This window comes from Amaranthus tricolor, chromosome 7 (assembly GCF_026212465.1).
Source record: "Amaranthus tricolor cultivar Red isolate AtriRed21 chromosome 7, ASM2621246v1, whole genome shotgun sequence".
Classification (NCBI taxonomy): Eukaryota; Viridiplantae; Streptophyta; class Magnoliopsida; order Caryophyllales; family Amaranthaceae; genus Amaranthus; species Amaranthus tricolor.
In genome coordinates, this window is record NC_080053.1 from 7,776,272 (window position 1) to 7,790,241 (window position 13,970).

A 13,970-nucleotide genomic window follows, 5' to 3' on the forward strand; every position below is an offset into this window, starting at 1 on the left:
ATCCAGTTCTGCTCTTCATGCACCATTGCGTAGGTGACAAGTTAGGAACACTGTCTTGTACTTGCGAGCTATTTGCAAAGTCCTGATCCCTTGATGCATTTGCATCAAGTACAACACTGGACCTATGATCTTTTGAAAGAGAGAGGTAAATCAAAATTGAAGGAAAGATCGATGGGCCTTGGGGAGTTTGATTCAACTACATACCCAATCACTTCAAAGAAGTTGGAGAAGAATATCATTCAATTTCAAAAACAAAATGTGCTGCAACAATATTTGTCTATCCCTTTGCTTCAAGGTCAAACGATGCTTAGTGACGCGGACATTCATAATGAATCAAAAGAAGTAAGTTACTTTTAATTTTTTAGTACTGTTATTTTTAAAGACTTTTAAGACTTTTAATGTTTCCTTCTAAGAGTTTCATGTTACTAGTTATTTAGGTTTAATGTTATGTCTTATAATTATTGTTACTTTTCTAACAGTTTCATTTTATGTTTTAAGTGCATTGTTTCAAACAGTTTTTAAGTTCATTTGTTTCTGTCAAACTGTTTAATGTTACCTTTTAATAGTTTTATGTTGATGTAAAATTTATTGATTTTGTCTAACAGTTTAATGTTACTTTTTATCAGAAAATTGTTGAGGAATTAACCAAAATGAAAAGGAATATGGATATTGTTACTCAATATCATATGAACAACTTCAAGAGACTGAAATCAATGGCTACTCAAGCCACAGCCTCAAATAGGCAGAAAAAGCAAAAAGACTCTATCGCCAACTATTTTACAATGGCTCTATTACCGAATGTTTGGAAGGAAATTGATAATGTAGTTGACAAACTCAAGCATGTTAGGAAAAGAGTTTCTAACATTGAGTTTCCATTATTTGATTTAGGGTTAGAAGAAATGCAGAATATTAATGTTGGCCAAGCGAAGAAGAAAGCAATAACTATTTCCTAAGAACCCAAAATAAAAGCGTGTATTTCAGACCAATTGGATGCAGTGTAAAGAACACCGGATTTTGCTTTCCAACAAAAAGAAAAACCTTCACCACATTCCCTTTGTTTCTTTACCAGACCTTCAAACAAAGGAACAAATGAAACACCAAAGTGACTCCCAAGCCTTCTCAAGCTTGAACTTGATCCCACAACGATTCCAATATTCGCCTTAAGTAAGCAAAGCAAGTCCCCAATAGAATCCCCAATATATACACTAAGGTTATTCTTATCGTTACCACAATTTGCCAAGATCTCATCAAATGCTTGAGCTTTGTCGATGGGAGATTCAACCTTCTTGATGATTTCCCCGGTGGAAATAGAATCATCATAGTTTAACTCATTTGCATGTACATTTAATGCATCCAAACCACCTGGTACAGAACATATAAGATAATTCTCATGTAGAAAGAAAACAAATACGAATAAACCGCACAAATGTGCCACCAAAGTTGAACAAAAAATTCTGTTAGGATCCTAACAAGGTCATCTTTTAGCATGCCACCATTAATTGGTATAAACAATAACGTTAAATAAATTATGCTAAGAAACCAAAGCACCAATCAATATTTTGTTTTTTGGTTACAGTAGGATGGCAACAAGATTATTCTGGCTTTTTTCTGATAGCCTTGCTCACAAATTGTAAACTTTTTCCTTTGCGTATAAATGCCATAACCTTGTATCTAATGATCAAGCTCACACCCATCAAGACATCAGTGTAAATGAATGGTTTAGACACCTCAGCTGTCACCACTGACCATATATCAATAACAGTTTTCACCATTATATTTAACATGAAATCATTGCTGCCTACTTCCTAGACATGCACAAGTTTTTCTTTACAAATTCTGAAGACCACTTATTGCTGCGTACTTCCTAGAAATGCAATTATGCAAGTAATTAATGTAATTACAGAAGCTTCATGATTCTTGAAGGTTCCAATTTAATTGTCTTGTTATATTAAACATGCCATTCAACATTATAACACAATCTTCAATAGCATCTCAATTATAAATGTTCTTTAAACTGGCAACACATGAATAATATGCAGCAGATTCAACCAGGAGTGGCAAAACAGAGGTCCTGACTCCTGAAAACAAAGGATCCTAAACTGACAAACATTAGACAAGAAGATGGGTTTACCTGCTGCAAACTTTGATCTAATCAGATCACCACACCAAGAATATGAAAGTACGTGAACATTCACATTTTCTTTCTGCATGACGTTCTGAAAGAAACTAGTACATCCATCTTGAAGGATTATGCACTCACCAGCCTTTTTGATGTCTTCTATATTTATACCCTTCAAAACCCCAGAGTCAATCACCCTGGCATTAGCCTTTTTCTCAAAATCAACAAGTAACTCGAGTGCCTTTAGCAAATCTTCATAACTAAAATCCCTTCCTAGAAACAAAAGAATTCTTAAAAAATGACCAGAATTGAACAAACGAAAATAAAATGTCTTAGCAGTAGCCAAAAGCATATGATATGCTACTACCTGCATCAGTTGCCAAAACATCCTCAATGCACTGTTCATACTCCTCTGTATATTGTTTTGAAAGATCACCCCAAGTACTTCTCAAATCAACAGATGATATACAAGTATTTTGATTTTCAGAATGATCTTGATCCAACCATTGAGCAGTAACAATCGCAATCTCAGCTAAGATTGCAGACGAATCAACAATTGTGCAAGTCAAGTCAAAATCCGAGAACAACACAAGACGCGATTCCTTCGGGTTAAGATGCTTCAACAAGGGTGCGACTGTCTTCTGTGTTAATGGTTGACCAAGAAAGAATTCAGTCTCAAGTTTCATGGCCTGTTTATAAAGCTTCTCGATTACCTCAAGTTCTTCACCAGTTAGAGACGCACTCAATTTATCAACCAGGGCTTCCATTTGTAGAGTACATGCCTAGATGTAAATGGTACATGGTCACATGGGTTAGCTGCGCACTCAAAAGAGATCATTCTTAATAGAGTTTGCTATAGCCATTAAAAATAGAGTACTATGATAATAGCTCGGTACCAGGACAAACCTGAAACTCGTTAGATGAGTAATTGCTGATCCACTTCTTGTAAGGGTGACTAGTAGCATCCGAGTCTACCAAAGCCTGAAGCTCCTTACCAAGAAACGCATATAGTCTCATACAAGGGGTCATTGCACCCAACGCATAAGCAGCAATCTTAGTCTTCTCAAAAGGAGTTGCAAGCTTACCCAGACAATTTACACCTTCCACTTTTCCTGTAGCTGTAGCTATGAGAAAATCTGTGTACTTTTGCGTTGCAGAGTTAGGAGGGCTTTCTTTTTCAGCATCAATACCCCATTCCTGCAAATATCATGTCAGAAGCACCAGTGAATCATTAGTGCGAACTTTTGTACGAACTTATACAAAGATTTTAAAATGTAATATAGATCATAGAGTAAAAACAAGGGTGCATTGCATCGCATCGGCCGCACTGTAAGGATTTTAAAAATAAATGAACTGATAATTCCCGCATTGTAAAAGTGTAAAAAAACCGCGTTTTGGGCCACATCAAGGGATATCTTATGCTTTCGGCCGATATTTAGGCGATATGATAACCACATCACTGTCGTTATTGCATCAGCGTTCCGTTACCGTGCGACCGTTACCACATTTTTACAATATGATATAGAAATAGATCGGAAAAAACAGCAAAGGTAACTAAACACCAATATAGCTCAATGCTCGACCAACATATATAAAAAAAAAGGCTCAACCTTCATAGTCCAAGAATACCAACCTATCACACCAGCCATGAAGAAGCATTTGAAAATATATAAGCGCGTAAAGTTAAATAACAAATAGAACGTTAGGTTTGGGGGTTAATGCTAGCCATGGTGTAAAAATGCGCTCCCGATAACGGTTCGCGGTAATGAAAAAAATGAAGTTATCACGGAATGGATCGCAGTAGAATAATTTTAAATGATTATTTTAGTTACATTTATTAATAATTTATATATTAATATAATTAATACAAATACAATTTTTTTTATACAAATACAACTTTTACATTTACAATAATAGATGTTATTAAACGTTAAGGGTCCTGTGCAATGAGTATAGCTTAGTAACAAATTTTTATTTATGGTCCACCGCAATCCAACTTACTAGAATACACATTTTAATCTTTTTTTTTTTTTTTTCTCTTTTGCATTAATCTTTGTAAAGCTAGATCGGTACATAGAAACAAGGCACATTAATTTATACTTCATGTAAGAGTACAGCTATACAATGCATAGGTAAATGTAAAAGTCACAAAAACATCTCTTTCATTCTCTTTATTGAAAATAAAGATTTATGATATCTCAATAAAATACTTACCGAGCAACTACTCTTCTTCAACTCTTTTAAAGTATTTGAACTTTGAACATGGCGTTCAAGGACCAACTCGGATCTGGTGAAATGTTTTTTGTTTACTTGTTTGCAAATTCGTGTATAAGTTTTTTATTGATTATTTTATTTTCTTTTTTTTGGGTTAATTGGTATGGTATGCGTTCGATATCGCCCCAAAACAGAGCATCTCGCCGTGATTTATAGAATTTTTCCCGTTACAAAACGGTAGAAACGGCTGGTTTCCGACACATAACGCCATATTTTGGGTCAGCGTTATAAAACGCGAGATCTCGGGATGGTGACTTCATAAACAACGTCCGTTATTTTATTCCATGATGCCAGCTGTACAATTCTGTTATGTTTTATGGGGGTTATGTTATTTCAGTTAGTAGTAGGCCTGATTCCCATATATAGGCCATATTGTTGTAGGAGGATCAAGTTTTTACCTATCAAAAGTAAAAAACTTGGAGCATTGCAAACACGAAGGCTACTCTCGTTTAGCTTCATTTTTCAGTTGATTCTTTCACAAAACCGCCTCACACTTGAGTTTATCACACAACCCTCTCCCCGAAATAGAAAAGAACCGAAGGAAAAAGACGCCAAAATTTAAGAGGTAAGCATAAAGAATTGAAAATACATGTAAAATAAACATGCTATGGTTATCGAGAGCTGTTTCAAAGATAAAAAAACAAGCAAGGAATCAAATCCAAAGGTGATAAGCAGAAGGATACCAATCCCTGATAGAAGGCGCTTCAATCCACCGATCAATTTTCCTGAATTCCATCAAAAAGCTAATCTTTAGGGGCCCATTAATAAGTTCAAGCCCCACTTTATCAAATCCAACTTAAGGCCACTAGGAAAGGAAAATACAAAGGAAGACCCTTGTGCCCCCCTCGCCCCCCCCCCCCCCCCCCCCAAAACAAATATGACAGATTGAGGAAAATTTGGGAGAACAAACACACACTACTCTAGGTTCTACAAATAGTTTGTTGAACAGAAAGAAATGCCTTTCTCAAACCTGCAATTCTAAAAGGAAAATCATTAGAAAATAAAATGTAATAGAATTCGCTTTGGAACCATGAATCCCATAAGATATTCCCTAGTTAATATTTAACTCTCCCAAACCCATACAAGGATCTCAAGAACCAATCTATTTCCACGCTTTCATGTCAATCAAGTCCCCTCCAGCTTCTCCAACCACAAATAGAGAATTAATGGTACTCATGTATGCATTGGATTAAAATCCAAAAGTGAAACCAGCCTGCGGCCAGTTCCACGCCATTCTTATTAATTTTTGAGACCCAATCCATGCAGGCCAACATAGAACAATCCCAAGATAACTTATAAAATGTGTCTTTAGGTATCTTACCTCTTAAATACTAGTTCATCCAAATTCCAAACAAATCTCATTCCAAATTTTCCAAGATTTATTTTTGCAAATATTATGACATCCAACATGGAACAAATTGACCATCTTTTGTCCTTGCATTAGACATGCACCTTTCAAATTTCCTTAACGGCCAACTTACTTTGAAAGTCTCACCAATCATTCAAACAGAACATTATCTACCAATGAGGTTGTGGTATCAACAATAATATTTGGTTACCTAGTGCTACATTTCTTAAGGACCCATAGAATAAACCAAACACTATGTTGACAACACTGGTCCATAAAAATTCATCTTTGTGAGTTTTTAGTATTGAACAATATTGTTTCTTTACTTAGTGTTGCACGAAAAAAGACAATATTATAAACCAAACTAAACATTTTAGTAAAGTTAAATCATAAGATAAGATATAGGACTTTCCCTTTTCAAGATACTAGACGGCCTATTGTCGACACATCACGTAAATACAAATTAGGAGGAAAAATGAATAATGCTAATGGAAGCATGAAGAAATTAGAATTACTATCAAACACTAAATCGTCTAAGATTTACTCATCTTCTAGATATATATTGGATAACAAGACAACACGTCTTAACCTTGGGAGGCTAAACACTAGGAACTAATCTTTAGTAATTTTAAGAGACACATGAAGATAGAACTATAATCAAAATCTCTATACAATTCATAAACTAAGAGCCAAAGAAAAAAGATGAACGAATATAGCAACTTGGGCCAATTTAGTTCACCTTAACATTATAAATAACAAGTAAAAATAAGCTTTAATCAACAAAAATCAGTTTTGATTAGTGAAAAATCAGCTACATTTAGTGAAAACTAGATGCAATTAGTCAATTATAATCTATAAAATCAGTTTAATCAATAAAAAATAACTATAATTTATGACTTTTTGCCAGTTACAGTTAGTAAAAATCAGTTTCAATCATTAAAAATCAATATCAATTTGTAAAAATCAATTTTAATCGATAAGAATCAATTTCAATTAGTAAAATAAGTTGAATCAGTAAAACTTAAGGACTTATTTGGATTGAAATTTAAGAGGGGAAGAGGAAAGAATGAGTGGAAGGGAGAAAAGAGCCCAAGAGGTATATGTGAGGTGCAAACACCGAGAAATAAGCAATTTAGTGTCAATGAGATTGCAACAAAAAGGGAGAGAAAAATGACTATTCCTATTGTTAGAGTCTTTGGATACCAATTAAACTGAAAAGGGGAAACAAGGGAAAGCTTAAGATATATATTGTGAACCTTACTTCTTAAATACTTAATTGTTGAAACTAGGGGTTGACCCAAAAGATTTAAAACTGAAGAAAATCATGTTGAAATATTAATAAGTGAGTTGCTCTATTAAGGTAAACTTTTTGCATTCAACTCAAGGCCAAAAGAAAAAACTGCTCAGCCATTTAATCCTAGAAATCTAGAAAAAGCATTCATTAGTCTACGTGCCAATTATCTACATTTCAAGTTTTTCACTCCCTTCCTTAAGCCTAATCTATTTGCCTTCCAAACAATGAATTTACCATTTTCTCTATCCTCTTTTCTTACCTTCCAATCCTTAAATCAAAATTTCATCATTCGAAAACATTTTGGACAAGATTCCTTAATGCGCTAGACTAGCATGCATATATGATATAACTACTCCATTTGCACTCATCCTAGCACGCACAACCTACTAAACATATGTTACTCAGCTAGGACTTCGTGTACAATATACTCCTAAAAATAAACTTCTAATAACTCTACACATACGATGATCAAACTTTATTTATTAAGTTGATTAATTAAACATGTTTCACTTAGAATGCAATGGCTAAAGGAGTCATTTCCATTTTTTGGAACTTCAAGTCAGAGACATACATCCAATACAAATCAGATTATCAATACTTTTCAATGTAAGTGAACACGACAAATGTTATCTTACAACTTAGTCCAAAGAAGTACTCAAGCACCTGGCTTGTCTATTTTGTTTTATGTAGGAAATTTAAGGAAGGGAAACCGTTTCAATACAATTTGACAAATCCTATTCATCTCTGTTATACCACCATTCAGACCAGAGAGTTAGTTCACACCTAGGGGTGTACGTAATTTGTGAAAAATCGAACACCGAACCAAACCAAATCGAATAAACAATTTGGTTTGACTATTAAATTTGGTTTGGTTTGGAGTGAATTTTAATTATAATTCGGTGTTCGGTATGGACTCGGTCTAGAGTCCAACAAAACATAAAAAACCGAAAAAACCAAAATGTTAAAAGCATCTTCCATTTGATTTGTTTAAATTTTTGCCCTTATTTTTAGATTTTTGTTAAAAGTTTTTTACTTGTTAAAATTAAAAATCCTAAAATTATTAATATCTATTTAGAAGCTTTAGAAAGAATAAGTTTGAAACAATACATGCAAATTTGATTTTCGGTGCAAAATATACAAATCGGCGCAATTCGGTCTATTCGGTTCAATTTGGATTGGTATTTTAAAATTCGGTTCGGTTCAATTTGGATTATAATTATTATGATTTGAATTTGAATTGAAAATATCAAAACCGAATTGGATTTGTATCGAATCCAAACCAAAAATCAAAACCAAACTTTCACCCCTATTCACGCCAATATCACACTGGAAATTAAGTCCATAGCATTATACGTCCAATACAGATTTGAGTTTCTGTAAACTATCGACCTAATTGAACACTGCAGACTTATATCTTAAAGGTACCAAATCAGAACTTCTACAAGTAAGTCTAGAAATAACTTCAATGGACGAGAACAATTGGCCTTCAAGTCAAATAAATGGTATTCTAACTCCAGTATACAATCTTTAAAGATATTACGAAAATTCACAGAGCAATTGGGCACTACGATACTGATATCAAGGATCAAAAATAAATATCTTAATCCCTAATTTCATTTTTAATTATCAACAAACACGCCAATATTGAAATATAGACATACTTCCATAAATACAAATAACGAACCTGTACAAAAGAATTATGCATTTTCAACTCTTCAAAAACATTCTTCCTAAACTCTGCAATGGTTATTTTATCTTCGTCATCGTCAGCACACTCTTCCGCCAATTCATACCTATAACAAACAATACAAAAAAAATCAATTTCTCTCATTACTCGCATAATTACCAAATCAAAGAGTACAAAAGAGTAACAAAGAGACTTCACTAACGCGTGAGCAAACGCTTTGAGGAAATGAACATCTTGAGAGATGTAACACCGGAAAGTATCAAGACGAAGATTACCAGCAGCTAAAGAAAGTACAAAAGGAGTAAAGAGAGAGAATATAGCTTCACTTTTAGATTTGTTCCAACACTTTCGAGAAACGCCGAGATCATTAGCAACGACTCCGATCGATGGTGTAGTTGATCTCGGCGGAGGAGCCGTCGCCATTGACGATATACTAGATTTGAAGAAGAGAAATCGCGGATGGATAAATGGAGATCGGAAGATAGAAAAAGATAACAGAGGTTTTAAGGGGGAAGAGAGGGAAAAAGAAGTTTTGAAGATAGAGCTGGGAGAGTTCATCAAAGGAGCGACGTAGTAAAATTTTGATGAGAATTTATAAGTAGTTCTGTCCAAACGGGAAAGTTAGGAAGGAAAATAATGATGGTCAGAAAATGTATGGGAAGGATGGAAGAAAAAAAGTATCATCAAAACTTTTAGGAGAAGGGGATGTGAGGCATGCGGGAATGGGAGTTTGGGGAATTATAAACCCGATTCTTATTTGTCGCCACCCTTTTCATTTTATCGCCACCACTTCTAATAAAATTACGAATTTGCCCCTAAATTTTAAAAATTTACAAATATGCCATTGGAGTTAATAACTTTTCATTTTCATTTTTTTAATTTTTTTTATTATTTTTATTTGTATTATTATTGTTATTATAATTATTATTATTTTTGTTGTTATTATTATTATTATTATTAAACCACAATAATAAAAATAATAATAATAATAATTATTATTATTATTATAATAATAATAATAATTATAATAACAATAATAATAAAAATTTTAAAAAAAAAATTTTAAAAATTTTTTTTAAAAAAAAAACCAGTCGCACGTTCTGTGCGACCGGTTCTTTTTTTTTTTAAATTTTTTTTTTTGAATTTCGACTTATAAAATTTCTTTTGTTTAATTAATTCATTTTTTAAGTTACTTTTATTTAAATAATAATAATAATAATAATAACATTTAAAAATAAAATTAAATATAATAATTAAAACACAAATAATAATTTAATAATAATAATCATAACAACCACAATAATAATAATAATAATAATAATAATTAATAATAATAATAATAATAAGAAAAATAATAATAATTATAATAACAATAATAATAAAAAAAATTAAAAAAAAAAAAACCAGTCGCACAAAACGTGCGACACGACCATGCGACTCGACCTAGGTCGAGTTGCACGTTTTGTGCGACTATTATTTTTTTTAAAAAAAATTTATTTTTATTTTTATTTTTTATTATTATTGTTATTATAATAATAATTATTTTTGTTATTATTATTATTATTATTATTATTATTATTATTATTATTATTATTATTATTATTATTATTATTATTATTATTATTATTATTATTATTGTGGTTCTTATTATTATTATTATTAAATTATTATTTTTGTTTTAATTATTATATTTAATTTATATTTATAAATGTTATTATTATTATTATTATTATTATTATTATTATTATTATTATTATTATTATTATTATTTAAATAAATGTAACTTAAAAAATGAATTAATTAAACAAAAGAAATTTTATAAGTCGAAATTCAAAAAAAAAAAAAAAAAAAACAGTCGCACAGAACCTGCGACTGGTTTTTTTTTTTTAATTTTTTTTTAAAATTATTATTATTATTGTTATTATAATTATAATTATTTTTGTTATTATTATTATTATTATTATTATTGTGGTTTAATAATAATAATAATAATAACAATAATAATAATAATAATAATAATAATAATAATAATAATAATAATAATAATAATAACAAAAATAATAATTATTATAATAACAATAATAATATAAATAAAAATAAAAAAAATTAAAAAAAATGAAAATGAAAAGTTATTAACTCCAATGGCACATTTGTAAATTTTTAAAATTCAGGGGCAAATTCGTAATTTCATTAGGAGGGGGTGGCGATATAATGAAAACGGTGGCGACAAATAGTAATGCCCATTATAAATGGGATTGAGATTGAAAATTAATTGTTGGAAATTATTAAAATATAATTTAAATTCTTGTTTGGTATATGTGCAAACGGGAATAGGAAAAATTATAAATTTACTATTTTGTTCCTGTTAAATAAAATAGCATATGTGGATTTTTTTATTAATAATGGGTAAATTAGTCTTTATAACATATATCTCAATTCTCACCCCAATTACCAACCTTCCATGGTAATAGTTTCTTGGGAATTATGGGGGTTTAATCCCATTCTCAATCCCATCTTAAATTCCCAATCCCATTAAATAAACATGGAATATAAAATTTCTTGGATATAAATTCCCAATCCTATCTCCAAATCCCACATATTAAACACCCCACAAATGTAAATATGTTTGCTTTGGTAAATGAAACTTGTGTTTAGATGCAAATTTGAAATAGATAAGTTTTTTAATCAAAAAATTTAATTTATAAGCTTTGGCAAATTTATTTCTAAAAACAAGCGTCTCTTATTCTAGAGTTGAGGCTTAGCTTTTTTTGCAGTTAGTAACAGCGAACAAAGCTTCGTGGTAAAAAAAGTCAACCTTTTGTCCGTAGTTACTAATAGCAAACAAAGCAAGCCCTGGTTAAATAGGGTTAAACCTTAGTTCGCAATTAGTATATGCGAACAAATGTTTGACCCTGTTTGACCTTGGGGGAAACAAATTAAAGTGTATCTAGAACAATTTATAAAATGTATCAGTTTACAATTAGCAACTGCGAATAAAGATGTGGTAAAAAAAGTCAAATATCTTTGTTCCCACTTACTAAGTGGGGACAAAGATGTTTGACTTTTTGACCACATCCCACTTACTCATCTAAAATTTTTATACTCTCAACCTATCCATCACATGTTGCATGTAAATTTTCATATAAACATCTACTCATATGGGGCCATATGTAATACTCCTTCCAATTCAACACTAACGTCCCATTTGCTTTTTGGACACTATTCATCTCTTACCCTTAATTTCTATCTTATTATTAATCTATAAGTTAAAACATAACCAAGTGAGATCTTGTTTGATTCGTCTCAATGAAAGAATTATTTATATCAACTTTTCATAATTTTTAATTATGCACAATTAGAGATATTAAGGATTGAATAAGTGCATTGGATAAAGTGCATAAATTAAATGGGACATTAGTAGTGAATTGGAGGGAGTATTATCTTCATCCACATTACCCATCTCATACCCACTTTTATACTACACCAAAACTTGGACGAGACCGTCACAAGTTCAGACCAACAGTAGGCCGGGCCAATTTCACGAGCGTGATTTGCACCGCCTTCCTTCCCTCCAAGTTTCCGGTTTTTTTTAATCAAAATTCAAACTTGATTGATTTGACGATTCGTTTCAGTATCGTCATTATTTCCTTCAGTTATTTCCTTCCTTTCATAACTTCCCTCATCAAATCTTTCCATTCTTTCATTCCTCCATTTTCGTTTTCTTCATCCTCTCATCTTCTTCCATTGCTGGTGAACTAGTAATCTTCTTGTTGATTTTCTTTCTTCTTTTATGTTTTTTCATGTTGAGATTGTGTTTTATATTATCATCTTCGTTTTTTTGTGGATTTTTTATCTGGTGATTTTTATCATTTGGCTATTTTTCGTGTTGATTTCGCTTTTATTTTTGTTTTTGTACGTTGATTTTGATTTTTTTTTCTTGTTGTTCATGTTCATCTATGTTTTAGATGTTTTTAGGGTTCATTTTTTCACGGTTCTTTGTAGGTTCCTTTTTTAAAAAAAAAAATGGTAAAGTCTTCAAAAAAAAGTCATGAGGAGGTGTTGCCTTTAACTGTCGTTTCAAAAAAGAAAGGAATTTCGAAGAAATCAATCTCTAAGAAGTCTAAGAAGAATGATGATTCTATCGAGAAATTGACTGTTTTTAAAGAGAAACAATCACGTAATAGATTGAAGGAACAAGTTGCTATGATTTGCACTCCGGAAGGACCATATGTTTTATGTTCATATTTTTTTGGCTTTAGCTTGAAATAGATGTGTTTAGATCTATAATTGATTCTCATAAGTTCAATATATACATGCATGATAATTGTGTTATGTTCTATAACTGACAGTGATACGTTAGAAACTTACTTTCATAAGTATTGACTTGTATGTTGTTATTAGTTTATTTTTCTTGTTAATAATTGATACGTTTAATATCAAAACTGAAATGAAATAAGCTCAACATTTTTTTACTAATGCATGATAGTCTTTGTTTGTTTTCATAATTGTTATATTTGAGTCAATAATTGATGTATATTAGTTTAAAATTAAAGTACTATCCTTTTTTGGTAATAATTGATAATGATAAGTTTGAAACTTACAGTTATAAGTATTGTTTTCTACGGTGTTATTAGTTTCTTTTTTTTAGTTTTAATAATTGATGCTCTTAATATTAAAACTGAAATTGATAAGTTCAAAAAATTTTATTGGTAATTCTTTGTTTTTGTGTAACTTTATTTATGTAAATAATGATGCATATACATTTTTTTTTCTTTTGATTTTCTTTTTTTGTTCAGGGTTGAAAAGGAAACAAAAACAAATTGTAAGGTTTGGGGTTTTTTGGAATTGAATAGTGCTAAAGTTATTCTATCACATAGATTCTATCAGAGAGATTGGTTTTGATGATATGTTAGATATTAAGATTACTAAATATCCTCCAAGGATTTTAGCATATCTTGTTTCAAATTTTGACCCTAATGGATGGGTTCAACATATTACTAATGGTAGAATTGAGAGGGATTATTATATTACTGCTGCTGATGTTAATGATATTTTTGGCTTGCTTATTAATCCTCACAAATTAATAAAGACGTCAGTTAACAACAAGGAATTAGTAATGAAGTAGAGGAAATTTCTAGGGGCTGGTGATGATGATGTGTTGAAAACACATATGGTATTGGATAGGTTTAAGGACTATCTTGATGGGGGTGAAGTGTTTAAGCAGCTGTTTATGCTTTATGTAAGTTCG

The 13,970-nt window shown here is 31.1% G+C and overlaps 1 protein-coding gene across 1 annotated transcript; it reads right to left on the reverse strand.

Moving 5' to 3' along the window:
- Positions 1–651: 651 nt before the first annotated feature.
- LOC130817626 (bifunctional TH2 protein, mitochondrial-like) lies at positions 652–9,412 on the reverse strand. The gene is made up of 6 exons (XM_057683447.1): positions 8,925–9,412; positions 8,720–8,828; positions 3,026–3,316; positions 2,487–2,901; positions 2,132–2,392; positions 652–1,362 (listed from the first exon to the last, which is right to left on the reverse strand). The coding sequence occupies exons 1-6, from the start codon at positions 9,278–9,280 to the stop codon at positions 950–952; spliced, it is 1,845 nt and encodes a 614-aa protein (XP_057539430.1). The 5' UTR covers positions 9,281–9,412; the 3' UTR covers positions 652–949.
- Positions 9,413–13,970: the final 4,558 nt, after the last annotated feature.